Source organism: Rhineura floridana, chromosome 3, assembly GCF_030035675.1.
Source record: "Rhineura floridana isolate rRhiFlo1 chromosome 3, rRhiFlo1.hap2, whole genome shotgun sequence".
Classification (NCBI taxonomy): domain Eukaryota; kingdom Metazoa; phylum Chordata; class Lepidosauria; order Squamata; family Rhineuridae; genus Rhineura; species Rhineura floridana.
The window spans coordinates 153,576,462-153,597,875 of NC_084482.1; the positions used below are offsets into that span (position 1 = coordinate 153,576,462).

At 42.4% G+C, this 21,414-nt stretch overlaps 1 protein-coding gene across 10 annotated transcripts in view; it reads left to right on the forward strand.

The window, feature by feature from the left end:
* PLXNA1 (plexin A1) overlaps positions 1–21,414 on the forward strand; it is a 460,921-nt gene that overhangs the window by 356,260 nt on the left and 83,247 nt on the right. For all 10 annotated transcript variants that reach the window (XM_061618384.1, XM_061618391.1, XM_061618386.1 and 7 more), the window contains exons 14-20: positions 6,065–6,185; positions 7,531–7,667; positions 8,718–8,885; positions 12,341–12,434; positions 13,365–13,601; positions 14,481–14,624; positions 18,097–18,331. In XM_061618384.1, the coding sequence (XP_061474368.1) occupies positions 6,065–6,185; positions 7,531–7,667; positions 8,718–8,885; positions 12,341–12,434; positions 13,365–13,601; positions 14,481–14,624; positions 18,097–18,331 (1,136 nt within the window). The remainder of the gene's footprint in view (positions 1–6,064; positions 6,186–7,530; positions 7,668–8,717; positions 8,886–12,340; positions 12,435–13,364; positions 13,602–14,480; positions 14,625–18,096; positions 18,332–21,414) is intronic.

Consider the following 21,414-nt stretch of genomic DNA (forward strand, 5'->3'; position numbering starts at 1 on the left):
AGAGTCAGTTCATTGGTCCTCATCCAGCCCACCACTAAGTCTAAGCAGTGGTCCAGACTTTATTGGTCAGCCCCTTGGTTTTTGGCCCTTGGGGTTCCCCAGGGCTCTTTTTCATCCTCTGTGCTTTTTAGTAGCTACATGAGTCAATGTGCTGATGATACCCAGCTCTCTCTCTCCCTTTCAACTAATGCCAAGGAGGCTATGGAAGTTTTGAACCGTTGTTTGGATATAATGAAGAACTGAATGGGGGCTAACAAGTTGACCCTCACTCCACATAAGATAGTGGTATAGTTGGTCAGAAGACAGTCCAATTCAGGATTGGGAGTACAGTCTGTTCTGGATGGAGTTGCACTCTCTCTGAAGGATGAAGTTCACAGTTTGGGAGTGCTCCTGGATCCATCCCAGATTGATCTTGGATGCTAGGAGCCTCCGAACCAAGATGGGAGAACTGGAGTGCTTGATCTTAGAGAAGAGCATTGATATAGTGAGCATAACGGAGACCTGGTGGAATGGAGAAAACCAGTGGGATACGGTTATCCCTGGATATAAATTATATCGGAAGGACAGGGAAGGACGTATTGGTGGCAGAGTCGCTCTATACGTGAAAGAAGGCATTGAATCCAGCAAGCTCGAAACCCCAAAAGAGGCGGACTCCTCCACAGAATCGTTGTGGGTGGTGATACCATGCCCCAGGAGGGATTTAATACTGGGAACGATCTATCGTCCCCCTGATCAAAATGCTCAGGGAGACCTTGAGATGAGATATGAAATTGAGGAAGCATCCAAACTGGGAAATGTGGTAGTATGGGTGACTTCAACTACCCAGACATAGACTGGCCACATATGTGTTCCAGTCATGACAAAGAAGCAAAGTTTCTAGATATTCTAAATGACTATTCCCTAGACCAGTTGGTCATGGAACCGACCAGAGGGACGGCAACCCTGGACTTAATCCTCAGTGGGGACCGGGACCTGGTGCGAGATGTAAGTGTTGTGAACCGATTGGGAGAAGTGACCATAGTGCTATTAAATTAAACATACATGTAAATGGCCAATTGCCAAGAAAATTCAACACGGTCACATTTGACTTCAAAAGAGGAAACTTCACAAAAATGAGGGGATTGGTAAAAAGAAAGCTGAAAAACAAAGTCCAGAGGGTCACATCACTCGAAAATGCTTGGAAGTTGTTTAAAAACACTATATTAGAAGCTCAACTGGAGTGCATACTGCAGATCAGAAAAGGTACCGCCAGGGCCAAGGAGATGCCAGCATGGTTAACGAGCAAAGTCAAGGAAGCTCTTAGAGGCAAAAAGTCTTCCTTCAGAAAATGGAAGTCTTGTCCGAATGAAGAAAATAAAAAAGAACACAAATTCTGGCAAAAGAAATGCAAGAAGACAATAAGGGATGCTAAAAAAGAATTTGAGGAGCACATTGCTAAGAACATAAAAACCAACAACAAAAAATTCTATAAATACATTCAAAGCAGGAGACCATCTAGGGAGGCGATTGGACCCTTGGATGATAAGGGAGTCAAAGGTGTACTAAAGAACGATAAGGAGATTGCAGAGAAGCTAAATGAATTCTTTGCATCTGTCTTCACAGTGGAAGATATAGGGCAGATCCCTGAACCTGAACTAACATTTGCAGGAAGGGATTCTGAGGAACTGAGACAAATAGTGGTAACGAGAGAGGAAGTTCTAGGCTTAATGGACAATATAAAAACTGACAAATCACCGGGCCCGGATGGCATCCACCCAAGAGTTCTCAAAGAACTGAAATGTGAAATTGCTGATCTGCTAACTAAAATATGTAACTTGTCCCTTGGGTCCTCCTCCATGCCTGAGGACTGGAAAGTGGCAAATATAACGCCAATATTCAAAAAGGGATCCAGAGGGGATCCCGGAAATTACAGGCCAGTTAGCTTAACTTCTGTCCCTGGAAAACTGGTAGAAAGTATGATTAAAGCTAGATTAACTAAGCACATAGAAGAACAAGCCTTGCTGAAGCAGAGGCAGTATGGCTTCTGCAAGGGAAAGTCCTGTCTCAGTAACCTATTAGAATTCTTTGAGAGTGTCAACAAGCATATAGGTAGAGGTGATTCAGTGGACATAGTGTACTTAGACTTTCAAAAAGTGTTTGACAAGGTACCTCACCAAAGACTTCTGAGGAAGCTTAGCAGTCATGGAATAAGAGGAGAAGTCCTCTTGTGGATAAGGAGTTGGTTAAGAAGCAGAAAGCAGAGAGTAGGAATAAACGGACTGTTCTCCCAATGGAGGGCTGTAGAAAGTGGAGTCCCTCAAGGATCAGTATTGGGACCTGTACTTTTCAACTTGTTCATTAATGACCTAGAATTAGGAGTGAGCAGTGAAGTGGCCAAGTTTGCGGACGACACTAAATAGTTCAGGGGTTGTTGAAACAAAAAGGGATTGCGAAGAGCTCCAAAAAGACCTCTCCAAACTGAGTGAATGGGCGGAAAAATGGCAAATGCAATTTAATATAAACAAGTGTAAAATTATGCATATTGGAGCAAAAAATCTTAATTTCACATATACGCTCATGGGGTCTGAACTGGCGGTGACCGACCAAGAGAGAGACCTCGGGATTGTAGTGGACAGCACGATGAAAATGTCGACCCAGTGTGCGGCAGCTGTGAAAAAGGCAAATTCCATGCTAGGGATCATTAGGAAAGGTATTGAAACTAAAACAGCCGATATCATAATGCCGTTGTATAAATCTATGGTGCGGCCGCATTTGGAATACTGTGTACAGTTCTGGTCGCCTCATCTCAAAAAGGATATTATAGAGTTGGAAAAGGTTCAGAAGAGGGCAACCAGAATGATCAAGGGGAGGAACGACTCATGAGGAAAGGTTGCAGCATTTGGGGCTTTTTAGTTTAGAGAAAAGGCGGGTCAGAGGAGACATGATAGAAGTGTATAAAATTATGCATGGCATTGAAAAAGTGGATAGAGAAAAGTTCTTCTCCCTCTCTCATAATACTAGAACTCGTGGACATTCAAAGAAGCTGAATGTTGGAAGATTCAGGACAGACAAAAGGAAGTACTTCTTTACTCAGCGCATAGTTAAACTATGGAATTTGCTCCCACAACATGCAGTAATGGCCACTAGCTTGGATGACTTTGTGGGCTTCCCCCAGGCACCTGGTTGGCCACTGTGAGAACAGGATGCTGGACTAGATGGGCCACTGGCCTGATCCAGCAGGCTCTTCTTATGTTCTTATGTCGAGGTGGCTGCTGTGGCCAGGAGTGCTTTTGCTGAGCAGGGGCTTGGACTCAGTGGCCTTATAAAGCCCTTCCAACTCTACTATTCTATGATTCTAAGAAGGAAGATCTGACCACAATGATCCTTGCCTTGGTCACCTCCCAGCTAGATTACAGCAGTATGCTTGGGGGGGGGGCTGCCCTTGAAGAGTGTTCAAAACATGACGTTGATCCAGTATGCAGCAGCCAGACTGCGTTCTGGTGTACATTTTCCAGACCATATTACATCAGTCTTGTATCAATTACATGGACTTCCAACTTCTTTCTGGGCCCAGATCAAGGTATTGGTACTTATCTTTGAAGCCCAAAATGGCTTAGGACCAGAATTTCTGAAAACCTGCTCCCTCCAGTATGAACCTGCCTATGAAAAAATGAAATGAACTGCCTTCAAGTCGATTCCAACTTATGGCAACCCTATGAATAGGGTTTTCATAGTAAACGGTATTCAGAGCTGATTTACCATCGCCTTCCTCTGAGGCTGAGATGCAGTGGCTCAAGGTTACCCAGTGAGCTTCATAGCTATGTGGGGATTCAAACCCTGGTCTCCCAGGTAATAGTCCAACACTCTAACCACTGCACCACACTGGCTCTCCTGCCTATAGATTGAGATAATGTTTTGAGACACTGTTGTATGTCCTTCTACTAAAAGAGGCTTGGTTGGTAGGTATGTAGGATTTGGAACAGCACTTGATTATGAAATTCTCTCCCCATAAGGTTAGATTGGCCCTATCCCTGATGAAATTTAGGAGGGCAGATTTTTTAACAAATACCAATTGACTTTTAATGGTTTTTAATTTACTCTTTTTAGCTTTTAAAGTTCTGTTCTAATTTTGTAATTGTATGTCCTTCCCTTCCTTCACCATTTCTTCTTGTTAACCACATTGAGAGCCCGCATCATGGCTGAAAGTTAGTAGAAAAATGTTTTTAGAAACCAATACAATAAATATAATTACTAGAGATGCAAAGAATCTATGTGTTGCCAATGAGGAAAAGTGGCTATAACTCTGCCTTAGATCGCTTAACCTCTCTGATGCCTGACTCCAGCATTGGCCAAACATCACAATCAGTGCCTCTGGAGCTGTAAGGAGCCAGTGTGGTCTAGACTATAAGGGAGTTGAACTTGGGCTGGATTTAAATCCTTGCTTACCTATGAAGCTCACTGGGGGACCCTGGGAGTAATTATATTTCTTGTCCATAACCACACAGAGGTGTTATGATAATTAAATGGCATGACAAGTATGTGGACACCTCTCTTGAACTGTTTGGAGAAAAAGATGGATGGGAGGGTGGCTAGAAAGAAATAATGAATCCCACTAGGGAGCCTCTGTATTTGGTTGCATAACAATGGTGGTAAAATGTCAGGGAATTAGCCGAATGTAATGTAACATATTTGTCTGAATGAGTCTTCTGGCTTTGCAGTTCATTGGTGGGAAATCTTTACTGACTGACACCAGAAGAGTCCCAGGATAAATGGGAGCTTTGATTTTGGAAAATTTTACACCTTTTATCCAGGGTGATGGTGGATTCTTTTGCAGAGTTAGCATTAACTTACAGTCCCATTTTATTTATTTATTTTATTTATTTCCCGCCCTTCTTCCTAGAAGGAGCCATGGGCAACCAACAAAAATACTAAAAGCACTTTAAAACATCTTAAAAACAAAACATTTTAACAACATATTTAGAAAACAATTTAAAAACCAATTCCAGCACAGATGCAGACTGGTATAAGGTCTCTGCTTAAAAGGCTTATTGAAAGAGGAAGGTTTTCAATAGGTGCCGAAAAGATAACAGAGATGGCTGGCACCAGTCCAATATTTAAGGAGAGGGAATTCCAAAGTGTCGGTGCCACAGCACTAAAGGTCCCCTTCCTTTGTTGTGCAGAACAGACCTCCTGATAAGATAGTATCTGCAGGAGGCACTCATCTGCAGAGCGCAGTGATCGACTGGGTATATAAGGGGTAAGACAATCTTTCAGGTATCCAAGGTACATAGGGCTTTGTACACCAAAACCAGTACCTTGAACTTGAATTCTGGATTTCCCACTTTGAATGTGTCTTCTGGCTTCTTAGCAAAGTCTTAACTGTGTGTTGGAAGATCTGCACTATCTAAAGCTGACCAGTTCTGGCTAGCCAGCTGCAAGCAATAACTTCCTCTCTGTGTATTTTTCTTTGTTCCACTGTTTTAGCAATCCAAGCTATTCCAATTTAAAAACTTGTATAAACTTACTGAACAAGTTCAAAAAGCAAGAGGATTTAATAAGTGAAATCAATTTATGAACATTTGGGTGCCTTTCCTTTCATATGCAGATAGTGGAATTTCAAAGATGCTATGCTGGAAATGTGTACAGTGGTTAGTTTGTTTGCATTGTTTAATTTATGTCCATTATATTACAGTGTATTAGCACAAACTGAGACAGGAGTAAGGGAGGAGGGAAAATAGGGGATTCTTTTTTGTTTCTCTTTTTATTTTGTTAAATTTTAATTGATTTCCTCCTGAGTTGAATGTTACAGCACTTGTAATTTTTTATATATTTTGCAATTTTGATATGCCTATTGTTCAAAAGCCAGTTTGATATATGCTGAATAATCACTTCCTGCAATACTGAAATGACATTTAATTAAAAAGCAACAGCAACAGCCCAGGAAAATGCCACAACAAAGTTGGAAGGAAGTACTTGTCCTCACTATAAATAAGAGCAGAAATATCTTATGTCTTGGCCTGATGATGTGACATGCGATCTGGAGGCCAGCTCTGCTAATGTGTTGCACCTACTGTGCCTTCTCTAGGATCGTCTGTGAGATTGGAGAAGCCAGCCCTAGCAAAATCCAAGATGCCCCTGTGGAAGTTTGTGTCAGGGACTGCTCCCCCAGCTACAGGGCTATATCCCCCAAAAGTTTCACCTTTGTGGTAAGGATGTATAATCCTTTTCCTGTGTCATCTCTTCCTATTTTGTATCTCACTTTTTTCCTGCCCGTCTTGTACAGTTCATTTCCACCAAGATGGTAAGGCAATTATTTAAGATGAATTATTTGGGACACGCAAGTGCTTGGGGATGATGAGACAGGTTATGTCCTGACCTTTGTGGTTAGCCTGTAGCAAGGCTACTGAGCAGCCAGTGGTCAGCATATCTAGCCACTGAGTACACAAGAGTGACTACAGCCTGGATTCTTTGCTGAAGTGGTGGGTTCTTGTGATTTAAGCTGTGAGAGTTCGTGGTCCTCATTTTAATGAATATTGGTCAAAAAAGTAAATTGCACACAGTCATTGGCCAATTAATACTGGGGTAGATCTGGACATAGCAAAGGAAAAATACAAGGAAGTGGTCTTCTCTTTACTGAACTGAAGATTTGCTTTTAAAAATTGGTGGTAATGGGGTTATATAGTCCAGGAGTAGGGAACCTGTGGCCCTCTAGATACTGCTGGACTACAACTCCCACCATCTGGCTCTGGAGCTGATGGGATATGGAGCCCAACAACATCTGGAGAGCCAAAGGTTCCCAGCCCTTGATCTAGACCCTGGTTAGTTACATGTTTTGGTCATTTATTGAGATTGTCCTTGAAAGCCAAGCTCCAGAAAAAGTACAGTATTAGTTACTGAGCAGTATTAGTTACTGAGTGATAATCCATGCTAAAGGCTATTGTAATTCTGTGCCAAGTATGGATCAAGTAATTTTTCTTTATATGGATGTATAGATGTATGTATAGATATATATGTTTCTGCAGCATCCTGTTTGTTGAACTCCCTCTCCAGACAGGCTTGCGAGGCACCTGCCTTGCTATATTTTCAGTGCTAGGGGTGAACACATTTCTGTTCTCCCAGACCTTTAAAGCTCTGAGCGTTAACGATTTTAATCTGCTGCTTTTAATTGCTGGTCTTTATGGTTTTCCAATGCCTGCCTTTATTCTGACTTTGTATTGGTTTTATTGCTATTTATTTATTTTGTTGTGAATCACCCTTGAAATCAATTTGTTGAATAAGTGAAAATAAATAAATAAAATTGTAGATATCGAAAGTTGTCAAGGCCACCAACAACCTAGTGTTTGACTATCAAGCCTGCTTTTTTATTGTTAAAAAGTGCCCAGTAGAATCAAAGAAATGTATCGTGGCACTGTGATACACACACACTGGCACAAAATGGCTGAGGTGAGAGCAATTTTCCCAGTTTTTCACTTACAGCATTTTTTCTGATTGTTCTTGGGCACTGAGGACACCTTCTAAACTCTGTGAATGTACTATGTTTCCCTTTGACAGACTCCCACTTTCTCACAAGTGGCTCCAGCTCGGGGTCCTGTCTCTGGGGGCACCTGGATCAGCATAAAAGGAAAGCATCTCGATGCAGGAAGTGACATCACAGTGATCATTGGAGAGCAACCATGTGCCTTTCCAAGGTGAGGCTTTCATGGGCTTAGGTGAAAATTGTTGTGGAGTGCCACAGAAATAGGGAAGGAGTGCTGAAAGACACTTAGCTATGTGAATGAGGTGTGTGTGTCTTCTAAAATAAGGTATCACTTCTAAGGAGCCAAGCAAAAACTCCAGTGTAATTATTTTCAAGGCTCGGATTTTTTTTATTTTTATTTTTTTGTTAAAAAGACTAAAGATTGTGAATTTCTTTTTCCTCTAAAAAGCACAAATCCCTGAGCCATGAAGTGGATAATTTTTAGATTAGGGATGATAATGGAGCGGCTCTTTAAATATTTTCGTGCAGTAATTACTGGTTATCAGCCCTAATCGCTGCTGTTTGCAGCAGCCGCACGATGGGGAATGCTCCAGAATTATGCTGGCTTTGCCGGCTGCTTTTGCTTTATTTTTATTTTGTGTTAACTGATAATTTTAGCAACGCTTCCATGAGTCAGAGAGAAATGGGGTACCACATGCAAAGGGTGACACCTTATTGATATAAGATGTGAACGCTTGGACTGATGCAAAGCCTTGAGAACAAGGTTAGATTCTTTCAAAGCAGGCCCCATATGGGTCTTTCCCCCACTTTCTCCATATATGAGCCCAGGGCTGTGCCCACATAGGATTTGTACTAATATAACTTGATAGCTCAGTAGTCCCTGGACCCTCTCCATCTTCCGCTATAATATGCAGGAAATGCTGTGTCTTAACCCTTAGGTAGACATATTCTGTTCTTTCCTAGATTAGCATAGTCTCCCCCACAGCAGGCTATCTTTGAGAATGTCATCAGCTTGTAGCCCATGTTGCTTGTGGTGAGAAGGCATTTGTGTTTTTTGTTCTATCTGTTTAGCGGGGCAAATTCTTGCTTCCCGGTAGGGTTGACAGAGAGATCAAAAGCTTGGCACCCATGCCCAGGCAGAGTATCTACTGTGTTTGGTGCTGAGATTGTGCCATGGCATAGCAACAGTCAGATGTTTGCTAGTCCTCACTGTAGCTGAAGATGTTGATTTTGTGTTTCCTTCTTTTTCTGTGTCCCATAGGAGAAGTGCCAATGAAATCCAGTGTAGAACACCACGTGGCCAGATTTCGGGAGAGTCATCCATCTTCATTCACATAAACCGGGCTGTACTTAGCAGCCCTGAGGTGGCATATTTCTATACAGATGACCCCACCATTCATAAGATAGACCCCGAGTGGAGCATCAACAGGTAGCACTGAAGAGAATGGGTGATCTGCAGAACAAAAATAAAGAAAAGAAAAGAGAGATCTTATTAGGTGTATCTGTGGGTGTGAATCCATTTGTTAAGAGCTTTGCTGTACTTAGGAAGGCTTTCCATTTTGCTGAGAGAATCTGTGATTTTATTATGACTTTCTTCAGAACCCATTTCCCAGACTACAGGAAGTATGGTATGAGGGAGCACAGCACTCTATCTGCCCACTTCTCAATAGAAAATGAAACACTGTATAGAATCGTAGAATAGTAGAGTTGGAAGGGGCCTATAAGGCCATCAAGTCCAACCCTCTGCTCAATGCAGGAATCCAAATCGAAGCATTCCCAACAGATGGCTGTCCAGCTGCCTCTTGAATGCCTCCAGTGTTGGAGAGGCCACTACTGCTCTAGGTAATTGGTTCCATTGCCATACGGCTCTAACAGGAAGTTTTTCCTGATGTCCAGTTGAAATCTGGCTTCCTGCAACTTGAGCCCATTATTCCGTGTCCTGCACTCTGGGACAATCAAGAAGAGATCCTGGCCCTCCTCTGTGTGACAACCTTTCATGTACTTGAAGAGTGCTATCATATCTCCCCTCAGTCTTCTATTCTCCAGGCTAAACATGCCCCGTTCTTTCAGTCTCTCCTCATAGGGCTTTGTTTCCAGTTCCCTGATCATCTTTGTTGCCCTCCTCTGAACCTGTTCCAGCTTGTCTGCATCCTTCTTGAAGTGCAGAGACCAGAACTGGATGCAGTATTCAAGATGAGGCCTAACCAGTGCTGAATAGAGGGGAACTAGTATTTCACGCAATTTGGAAAGTGTAGTTTAATATTTGCTGGCATCTTCATTCTTAATGTCTAATCTCATAGGTTAATGCCAACATTAAGCCAGTTACATCAAATCCCTACAAATGCCAGTTTGTGTATGCCAACTTATGCACAATTGTTATCAGTGGGGCAACTAAGTGACCGATTGTGAATGACTGCCCTGCAGTACCTCTTTTGAACAATTAGGGTCGTGTCTTCTAGTGAGTTCTGTAAAGTATCTGGTGCAGTAGGCTTTGATTTTGATGCTGACTTTGTCCCACAGTTTATATATGAAATATAGTAATCATAAGAGCTATAGCAGAAGCTAGCTGTTATTTATAGTGTAGGCTTTGGTATTCTGTGGCCCAGAATCAAAACAGTTGAAGGAGAACCCAAGAAATGTACTTCTGCAACTGAGTACCTTTTGGAGATCCAAAATGAAAACTGAAAGGAGCAAGACTCTTTCAGAAAGGAATTTGGCATCGGTTAATACCATTGAATGTGTTTTTTGGAAAATTTGTTTTATGGCTATTTAAAAGATGTTTGAGTTGTATTGGAAAGAAACTAATTTCTGGCTCAGTAGGTTAGGGACAGTACAGCATCTGTGCTTTGTGTGGCACAGAGTGGTAGGCCAGCACTGCCTTACACCACTTATTCATTGGATACTTTTTTGTTTTGGTGATTTGGATTAAAATGACTGTGTTGCTGTACTTGGTAAGTGATATCTGTGTACCAGGCACAGCTAGTTGTAATGTCAGGAGACCTGTGATCAAGATTTCTCCTTCTTGCTATTTTTAAGGTTAAAATAGCAGTGGTGATGGTGGTGGTGGTAGTGAAGGAGGATTAGGTTGGGGCCACGGCGCTTGTGACACGTAGTGTTGGGGAATTAAGTCTTGCCATTGAACCCAAAGCTACTCCTGGATGATCAAGCCAGGAGATAGCGGGAACAAGTAGCAGGAGTGTTGAGACTACACCAATATAGAAGGTTTTAAAAGATTTATTGAAAGATGTCCAATTGACACAGCCAGAGGTGAGTCACCCACTGTAGGAATGATACAATGCAAAATTAGATATGCCCAATAGTCCTGATGTTTCATACTCACACAAGTAACTGGTGGCCAACCAGTACTGTGGTGAGGAAGAAGAGACCTGGAGAAGGAGGCACTCACAGAGTTTTAGGTGGTAGGCTGTGGTAGAAAACTTCTGAAATCATCTGGTGAAGTTGGGATGTCTATAGTCAGATAATATTTTGATGTTCTTTTGATATCTTCACTGAGCCCGGTATCTCAGTCAGTCAGATTGGTATCCTGTGCCTCCTTTCCATGACACTATGCTGGCACATCTCCTTTTTCCCATAGCAGCTTGGTGCCTATGAAGGGCGCTGGTCATGGGATCTCTTTTAGGGTACTCAGACTTACATTAGAATCGTGACATTTGTTTATGGTTAATATATTCTGGACACCCTCCAGTTGTTGTGACCTTAATAACCTTCAGCGCCTCCAGTTTCAGCCATGAGTCCTAGAAAAAGAAATTCATTCACATCCATCCATCCTTTACATGTTATCATAACATAGACCACTCTGTCATCAGTGACCTTGGGTAACTAGCTGGTTCTGTGGTACATATAAACAATGTAACACACACTGTGCTTTGTTTGCAAGCTGGATGGAGAAAGTTATAAACATTCCTGGCTTTATCTCTGTATTTCTGACATTTTCAATACTAAGAGCATTTCTTGAATATATCTATAATACAATTATAAATGAGAATACAATGATAGAATAATATTTATAGTAGCTGCATAACAGAGCAGAAGCATATAGAAATATTCCAATAGCAGTATCAATAATAAATGACATGAATATATACTGAAGTGCATAGAGGTGTTCAGGCATTGATACATATAGGAAGAAGGAAGTATATAGCAAATATACTTTAATTCATGTCACTTGGAGTGGGGGTAACACCGTACCATTTCCCCTTCTGAGTAGCTGTTTTCTCCTATGGGGCAAATAACAGCTTTGGGGCTAGGAGATTTTAATTTGAAAAATGTCATGGGAGGCAAGGGTTAGTTCCCCAGCAAGTGCCGTGGCTCCATTTTAAGGGGCCCCTTAGCTGTTTTTTTCTTAAAAAACAAAAACAAAAAACAACTGTAAGATCTCCCAATGTCACGTCCCTTTGGATGGCCCTCAGAAACATCAGTCCTAAAAATATTGTCTAAAACAACCTCCATAGTCATCTTTATTAGAAAGAAGCACAGATGATGGTCTGATAATAACTCCTGTTCTGGGACGCATCTCATGTAGTTCAGTTATCCCTGGCTCTCGTGAACACCAGTGCAGAAGTGGTAGTTGGAAGAGATGGAGCTGCTAGTCTTGAGATTCTCTTAGACTTTTTAAGGTTTAAGCATGTCAGTAGGAATTTTTGGTGCACTACGGAGATCAATAGAACCCAGAAGGCTTTCTCATTTCACCAGTTGCTCTCTAAAATTAGTCTTGTAGCTGGTTTTTCCCAGACTGAAGGTAAGATAAGAGAGACCATGTAGCTTGTAAAATATTGGGGTAGAAATGACTCTTGTTTGGTTTATGCTGCCTGTGCACACTCAATTCCTGCTTTTGGCTAACCTCATTTTCTGCTTACTCCCCAGTGGTGGGACACTGTTAACTGTGACAGGCACCAATCTGGCCACTATCAAAGAACCCAGGATCCGAGCCAAGTATGGCAGTGCTGAAAGTGAGAATGTAAGTAAATCTTGGACATTTTGATTAACAGGCAGTAGTTTTTTAAGAGAGTTGAAACACAACACAGACACATGATACCCATGATTGTCCATGGTGCACGCACAACTTCTTTTGTTCCACAGTTGTCTGTGATCCAACAGATATCATATGTTTTAGATACATTGCAATAACCTTGAACACCTGTTTAGCAGAGGAGATAGTGAAAGGAGTGTGTGGACAATATGTCTGGGGTGGGGTGGGATGAGGAATCAATTGCTTGGCTGGAGAAATACGAAGTGGAAGATTCAACTTGGCTCCATTCTGTACAGTAGGGCCCTGCTTTTCGGTACCCTGCTTTTCGGTGTTCCGCTAATACGGCAGCGCCAGCAGGGCAATCAGCTGTAGCGTGGGGAGCTCCAGCTGACAGCGATCAGCTGTTGCGCACAAGCTCCCCGCGCTCCAGCTGATCATGCGGTACAGCTGATCAGCGCAGTTGCTGGAGCTCCCCGTGCTACAGCTGATTGCATGCTACAGCTGGAACTCCCTGCGCTACAGCTGATCTCTGTCAGCTGTAGAGCGGTGGCTAGAATACAGTAGGGCCCCACTTTCCGGCAGTTTTTGCTTTTCGGCAGGGGCCTGGAATGTAACCTGCCATATGAGTGGGGCCCTACTGTAGTCTAGAAAAAGCCAGATAAGATCCATCTCTCTTGTATGGAAACAATAGTTTCTGGCAAGGGAATGAAAAGAAGAGCCTGGGAATGTCTGCCTGAGGAAGATCTACAAGGAGAAACACATCCAGATGAATCAGATTTTGGACATTCTGGCCTTGGTTTCTCTTTGAACATTCTCTTTGAACCTGTTTACCAAACACATTTGACCTTGCTTTGTGTTTTCACTCATATGAAATCAGGGAAAGATAGTCAATTAAATCTAGTGGCTTCTTCCTTCTAGAACTGCACAGTCTACAACGACACCACCATGGTGTGCTATGCTCCTTCCATTGACAACCCAGCACGGAGTCCTCCAGAGCTTGGTGATCGCCCAGATGAGATAGGTTTTGTCATGGATAATGTCCAGGCCTTACTGATCATCAACAAAACCAACTTCGTCTATTATCCAGACCCTGTGTTTGAGTCTCTCCCCTCTGGAATGCTGGAACTCAAGCCAAGCTCTCCACTCATCCTCAAGGTAGTACAACTTACAAGCGGTCCTCCATAGAATAACTAGTGCCACCACTTCTGTCCCATCCTTGGTAGAACTGGCTGCTTTTTTGCTTTTCTGCTGACACTTTGTAGACTTTGTGCCAATGCAGCACGGAAGAGAAATCAGATGGAGTAGATGGAGCTAGTTTTCTATTCCCAAGTGTGAACTTTACAACTTATCTTTGTTAGGTGTTAAATGAACAGCACTGGAAAAAATACAGAAGTCATACATTTGGTTGGGAGGAGAGACTTGACAGTCCCTATAGCAAAAGCACTGCCAAATTCCAGATTGTTCCAAGATTATAGGAAGAAGAAAACTATATTATAGGAAAACAAATGATGCTTTAGGATGAAAAATAAGAAATACTGAATTAATAATTCTTCTTTCCTAGAATATTTGGAGTTGGCTCCAGCCTTGTTCTGTTGCCTGTTACCCCCCCAACTTAAAATTTGTCACATATTCCTGTATATGTTGGGTGGTGTTTCTTTTCATTAGATTAAGAAATCCTGACGCTAATGGTGTGCCAGAGTAGGGTTCGCACCTTGTTCCTACAAGACTGTAAAGAGGAGAACATTTGACTGTGTCTTCATGTTACCATGGAAAAGGCAGGAAAAGTGAAGCAATGTTGCAAATATTCCCTCTCCTGTTGAGCATGATCACCAATTGGTGATCAGCTAAGGATAGTTTAGGGCTAGTTTAAGACTACCTCAGTTGTCTAAGGTGGATTGGGATGTTGCTACTTCAGTTCCTGTTGCCCCCTTTTCCAGAGAAGAAAGTTGATGTAAATATGCATCTTTTTGCTGATTAGGAAGGCTGAAGGTGAGAACCTACTGGTAAACCCAGTCTTATTTTTGTTATTTAAAGGGCCGCAACCTGCTTCCTCCGGCATCTGGAAATTCCCGGCTAAACTACACAGTGCTAATTGGTGACACCCCCTGTGCTCTTACGGTTTCTGAGACACAGCTTCTCTGCGAGTCACCAAATCTCACAGGACAGCACAAAGTGACGGTAAGGCAAACCAGACATGGCCTCTGTTTCTGCTTTATGTTTCTTTGACAGCCTCATACTATGCGCTGGGTGCTCGTTATTTGTCCTCCTGGAAGAGTCCCATGTAGTCCAGGTTACAAAGAGTGTGAAACACATACATAACCCTTTTCAATCTTTTTGCTCTCTTCTACCAATTCCACTTCCAGATTCTGCTATTAGGAAATCTGTGCTCTGTCAGCAGTCATTCATTACATATCTAGTTCCATACATCTAACCAGCCTTGTAAATGCACCCACAAAGATTAGTAGCCTGCCAAAAGGTTTACTGGCCTGCTGGAGACTGGCAGAGGAAGGCTCTGGCCCTGCTGTAGCAGTTCCCCAGGTAACCCACTTGGTTTCTCTATTAGGTGAGAGGAGAATGGAACACTCCATCCCTCCTCTGCCAGTCCACTCACTTGCCTGCATGCAGTTCCTTATCACCTGTGGCTACCAGACCAATGTTAAAATACAGGGCTGGACCAAACTATGTTATGCATGTTATTTCTGTAATTTTTCTGTGATTTGCATTGCCATATTTAGAATCTCTAGACTGTGAGGTAGCATCCGAGTAGGAAATTCTAGCTGACTGAAGGAGAGAAATCCAGATTTCTTGTATGTTGAGATCCAGACTGGTTGATGACTTTTTGGATTCCAGTGTTTAAAGTTCTTCAGGAGGTGTTACAAACTTCTTAGTTCTACAAGGCTTTTTGCAAAATTGGAAAGAAATCTGAGGGATATAAAAACCTGTCTGGAGCCCTTTGTGTTCTTCATGACTCCATCTATAACAAAGCTCTCAATTGTCCTATTATAGAGTAGAAGGGCGGGATAGAAATATTTTATAATAATAATGATAATAATAATGGTAATGATGATGTTGCTTTTAGTTGTCACTTTTGGCCAAGTGGATCACATTGGGCCAATGGGAAATAATAGGGTTCAGAGAGATGTACAAATCCCAGAGGCTGCTCTTCCATTATGGTGTCTGGATGGTAGAGTTGGACTGGAGTTCATGGGCCATCTTGTGCAATGATCACTGCTCTCTTGAACCTGCTTTCCTGTGGTCATTTTTCATGAATAGCTTCCACTGAGCCCTCTTTTCCAGCATCTCATCTGTGGTGTTCGTCATGGGCAAACCACACACCACCTTTTCCTGACTGCTACTGCTGTTACTTCCACTAACAGCTTAGTCCCATTTTGAGTAAGCAAGAAGCAAGGGCATGTTTTGCCTGTGTGCTTCTATTCTTAGAAACTTTTTTTCCCCTTCAGCTGGATCTTTGTCTCTCCAAAACCAAGGTGGAAGTAAAGTAGGCCCCAGCATTTACCCCAATAGCATATATAATCTTTAGCTGAATATGGACATTGTTTTATTGAACAGATGGAATGTTGACTAGAAACTAAGCTGTACCTGCTTCCATGCCATTCTAGCTGTATGTCCCTGAGCCATAGCAGGGTTGTGTAATTTCCCAGCTGGTGTAAGAGCTTATCTGGATAATGCAGTACACATACATAGGAGTCCCAGTGAAGAGGCGAGGGGTTGGAACAAGTCTCACTTGTGATCTGGCCAAATCCTCCTTACAGCTTTACCATGTTAGTGCACCCTACCTGATGCTGTTCCTCATATTTGGATGCATCCAACTGTCATGGTTTGTTTATTTATTACCATTTGCTTCAGAAGAGGAAAGAAAAAAACTTGAGGAATTCAGTTTCTGTGACTTCCAATGTGAACTGAGCTGATCTGCACCTCCTGGACTAATGTGCAGATTGGAATGTAAATATCCTCTGGATTTCACATTTGCAATGCAGTTCTTAGCTCAAGAAATGTACCAAAATGTGTTAAAAATACATATTTTAGGATAAAATACATTTAGAAATGCATACATTGAGATAGGATATATGTTTAAATATGTACTTTGAGAAAAAATGCACATTTAAATTGTCATACGAATTTGTTAAAAGATGTATCAGATTAATACAGCAGCAGAGAAAATGGACTTATGAGTGACCACATGTGAAACTGATACAGATTAGAAATACACTAATCTGTCTGTGCTAGCTCAAAGCAGCTTGTTCTTCACCTGTTCCCTGCTTCCACTCAGCAGTCCCTGAATGGGTTAAGTAGGATTAGTTGTACATTAGGCTGAAGAACAACAATTCTGATTCACTCTGGGGCCGAATATGGGTATTTGAAAGAGGCCCAAAATGTTCCCTCCTGCAGGCACCACATCAATCATGGAATGCACTTTGCATCCCATCTGTTACTATAATGTTATTTGAATGAGACATCAAACCCACTGCCTGCTCCTTGCAGACATCAACAACATATCAGCATGTGTCTGCATCCCATCAAATCTCTTTACAGTGCTTGGGACAGGCAAATGTGAGACTTAATCCTGCAGTGCTTGGCCATTGTCCTTCCCCACTCATAAATTCACTTTCCTTTGATGGCTGCAGTCAATGCTAACCTAAAAGATGCTTAGGATGTGGCTAGCAAGGCTAGAATAGCCACTATCATGAGAGTTACTGAGCGGCAGAGAGCCCCTGCCCTGCTGCTAGTACAATAATTAGTGAACTACCCAATGTGACAACTACCTGTTTCTCACTAGTGTTCAATTTCTACAGCTCAGGAGATAGTGGCTATGTACCTGTCTCGTGATTACAAGGTGGTAATAGTGGCCACCAGCTGGAAAAGTTTAAAGCATTTTATAAGCCGCTTAGAAGTTTTTACAATTAAGCAGTATACAAATCCGGTTAAATAAACATTATTAACGGAAGTAGCTTTTACTATGATGGATTTCAAGGGTAACAGGCAATGGGCATTTATTCCCCTTCCTGCCCTTTCCTGTAAGATCACATCTGTGCTGGATTCTCTATGTATGCTGGCTGAGAACCACATCTATAAGCCTTTTCTCATTTTGTACCTGGATAGAGATGTCTGAATATGACATGCATACTTTTTGCATCAGGTTCTGACTAGCACATGCTTTAAAAATAAATTATTAAAAAGTCATCTAAGTTGCCACTTGTTATGCTGTTCAGAGGTTTCCCAGGTAATGTGCCCTCTGAATCTCTTAAGTAGCAATTTTGCCGTTTGAGGGACTTGCTTCCTTTCTAGGCATGGATCTTTCTCCCCAACATCCTTCTCCTTGCCACACCCATCCCTCTCCTTTACTAAACAGGAGGAGAAGTCACCAGTGCCTTGGTTTCATCACTGTTCACTTGATAATTAGCGTCCCAATTAACCACTGGTCGAATCTTTCACCCTCTTATCATGCTCCCAGATAAGAAGAATCCCAGACTGCCCAATTTCACAATTTCCCTGGTCCTTTTAAGATTTATTATGAATGCCTGGTATCAATTCCCCATCCCTGGTAAGTGGATAGGAATGTAAAACCCCTTTTGGGCAGTAAGGCGACCCCAGTTACTAATATTTTTCTTTCTTTCCTTGTGTCTGTTAGATCAAGGCCGGGGGCTTTGAATTCTCCCCAGGAACACTACAGATCTATTCAGACAACTTGTTGACCCTTCCAGCCATTATTGGCATTGGTGGGGGCGGGGGTCTCCTCTTGCTCATCATCATTATTGTCCTCATTGCATACAAGCGGAAATCACGAGATGCTGACCGTACCCTCAAACGTCTCCAGTTGCAGATGGACAACTTGGAGTCCCGTGTGGCCTTGGAGTGCAAGGAAGGTGAGGATGCTGGGCCAGTTTTTTTTTCCACTGCTTTGTTATCCATCAATCATTTGCTTCCAGTTTAATCCTACCCCATTAGAGAGACAGTTTTCTTTATCTTTGTTCTGCACCAGTTTCTATGTCATCATTTAAAGAAAAAGAAGGAAAATAAAAATCTTAGCAAGACATGTTATGAACCTTACCACCATTTCAGCCATCTGGGAAAATGGGTTCATATTTCTACAGGTTATCTATGTCCCATTTTGTCTCTTTCCCAGCTAAAATTTGTGTGCACATTTTTTTCTGTGTTATATTCCATGAACTGGAATTAAATCCTGTCTACTGGACACCGTAATGTATGCCTAGTTAAGCATCTTTTAGAATAAACTTAATGAAACCTTTCATGGCAAAGGATTTATGATTTAACATGAAACCTGCAATCCAGGGATTCCTTCATGCCTCTAGTGAGATTCAATTAAATACCTTTGTTGTAAGTAGTTTTGAGGGGCTGCAACTTAAGGGTTCTGCTTTGGCATGTGTTGCCATGATTATTGAAAGAACATTCTTAAGGGCTCAGACTTACGCTCAAACTGTACATGGTGGTAGCAGGCCCATTTGGTTAAGCTTGGGTCTGTCCCAACCACATACAAAGTGCAGAGGAGGTGGGTATGAGCCCTCCCTGAACTCCTAACTTACTTCCTTGTAGTCTGTCCCCACAAGGGTTTTTCTTCCAGCTGAGCTGAGCTCTCTCTCAGTATCTAAGCTTGGCAGAGGAGAAAAGCAGCTGGGCTGGGGGCAGACTGTGGGAGATATGCTGCAGGTGAGAGCGGGTGTTAATATCCCCCACTAATGCACTCCTTTTGTTCTAAAACAAAAAAAACCCCTCTCCTGCCACATTATGTATGATTGGCAAACTAGAGCTTAAAGAAACAGACCAGCTGTTGTTACAGGTAGTTTGGACTTCCCGGTATATTCCTCCACTAGCGCGATCCCATCCAGTTTGCTTTGGTAATTTAGGAAGTGCTTGGGAGGCTTACCAAAATTCACTTCCTTATGACAATGTTATATTTGCAAGCTGCTACTATGTAGAACAATCCAGTTGGATGGAGCATCACCTTGCCAGCACCATATAGTCCCAGCTGACACTGGCCATGAAGCAATGCATGGATTAAAGAGTTCATGCAGAATATTGCTATACCATGTAGAGACTTTCAGAAAATGTGCTGAAGGCACATGATGCATTTATGTTGCTGAAGCTGACTATAAGATGCCTGGATGGGAGACCACCTGGTAACCATGTAAGCCACTCCATTTTTTTTTGGAGGAAGGTGGAAGTACGAATGTGAAAAAACAAGATACAATTGGACTGATCCATATTATAGCATCTTGGAACTGTTGCTGCCTGCATGCAGAGAGCTACTGTATAGAAGTGGTTTCTCCCCCCCAGCAGCCTCCCACATGGTTGAACCTTGCATGAGAATGGATACTAAGTAATTAGCTTCTTCTCTAGGTTTTAATGAGACAGGTCCTGCCCTGCTCATAAAATATCCTAATTGCCTATGATGCTATGTCATTAACCAGCAATCACAAAAATTCTCTCTGTGTTTGCAAGATGCTGGAGAAAATTGCCCACTTACAGATGGTTGGCTCGTCCTGTCTTCCCTGCACAAGTATGTGGACCTGGCACATAGACTTCCATAGCCAGCATGGTGCACTGATTATATATAGCATGTCAAAACTCGGAGCAAGAAGGCCTATGTTCATAGCCCTGCTCAGCGATAAAGCTCACTAGGTGACCTTGGGTCAGTCACTGCCTCTCAGATGAACTTACTTCGCAGAATTGTTCTGAGGAAAAAAAGGGGGGGACACTTTGTATGTCACCCTGAGCTCCTTAGAGAAACAACAGGATGGAATGTAACAAATAACAATAATAGAGTCTGACCACTGCTCATTTCACCAGCGTTCATGCCCTACTTTCGGCAGTCATCGTAACATCACAAGCTAGTGTGGCTGGGTGTCACCCTAGTATGGGTAAAGATCAGATTTGGCCAGTACATTTGGCCACTTATTTTATGGCTCTCCCATCTAGGGCGACATATTTGAGAAGGGGAATGAACCAATCTGAACAAGTCACTATTGGTTTTGATTTAAGCACTGTAAGTTTTATACTCGGAGTGTCCTTGGCTTGTTCTGACACTTAGGTTGTGCCTTCATTCCTGTTGTTTCTGCCAGGTTGGTTTCTTTTTCATGGGTTGTCCTTTGGCAGGAGACTGGGGTCAGCGAAGCAGTTTTGTTGAAAGTGGCTGATTTTTATTTGGTGCAGTCCGAAGAAAGTTAGCAAGGCTGTAAGAGGAAAAGTTTTAAAGGAAGAGAAAAACCTGCCCGCAAAAGGCTGTGGGTCTCTCATTATGTGACAGACAGATGCTGAGAAATTGGACAGAATGCCTGCTTCTGATCCTGCTGATAAAACCTAATTGCCCATTATCGCCACAAGCCAGTGCCTGGGGCTGTGACCCTGCCAACTCCAAGTTGGCCCAGAGGCTGTGACAGAAGCGGGCACCTAAAATGAGATAATAATAATAATACTACTAAAAAAGGAAAGGGGGGGAATAGCCCTGTAGATAGAAATAGTGACAGAGACAATTTTAGAGGGAGAGAAGGAGCATGCGGAGGAGCTTTTGCCTTGTCTTCCACAGCTGGCAGATAAAAGGATCTGCTTTTAATTAAAAGCTGCAATATCTTCTCTGCCTTTTCTCTTTTCTAGTCCCACTAGTTACAGATAAGATAGTGTGCCTTTCAAGCTGACAGTTTGTTTTTTCTCATCAAACTGATCAGCCTACAGCCCTCTGCTGCTTCTAGCTTCCTTTTAAAGTGCTATTAATTTGATTTCTCTCTCTCCCCACTACATCCCCCCCACACATACACTCAGATGTGTACAGTACTGGAACCTAAGCACAAACAACCTGCTTCCAATTGTAGGTGCAATTAAAGGTACAGGATGCAATTTCTCTCTTGCTCACTCTTCCTAGCCCAACCAAGCCCTTTATGACAAAAAGGTTGCTCCATCTGCAAGATGTGAAATCAGAATGCAATGAGGACAT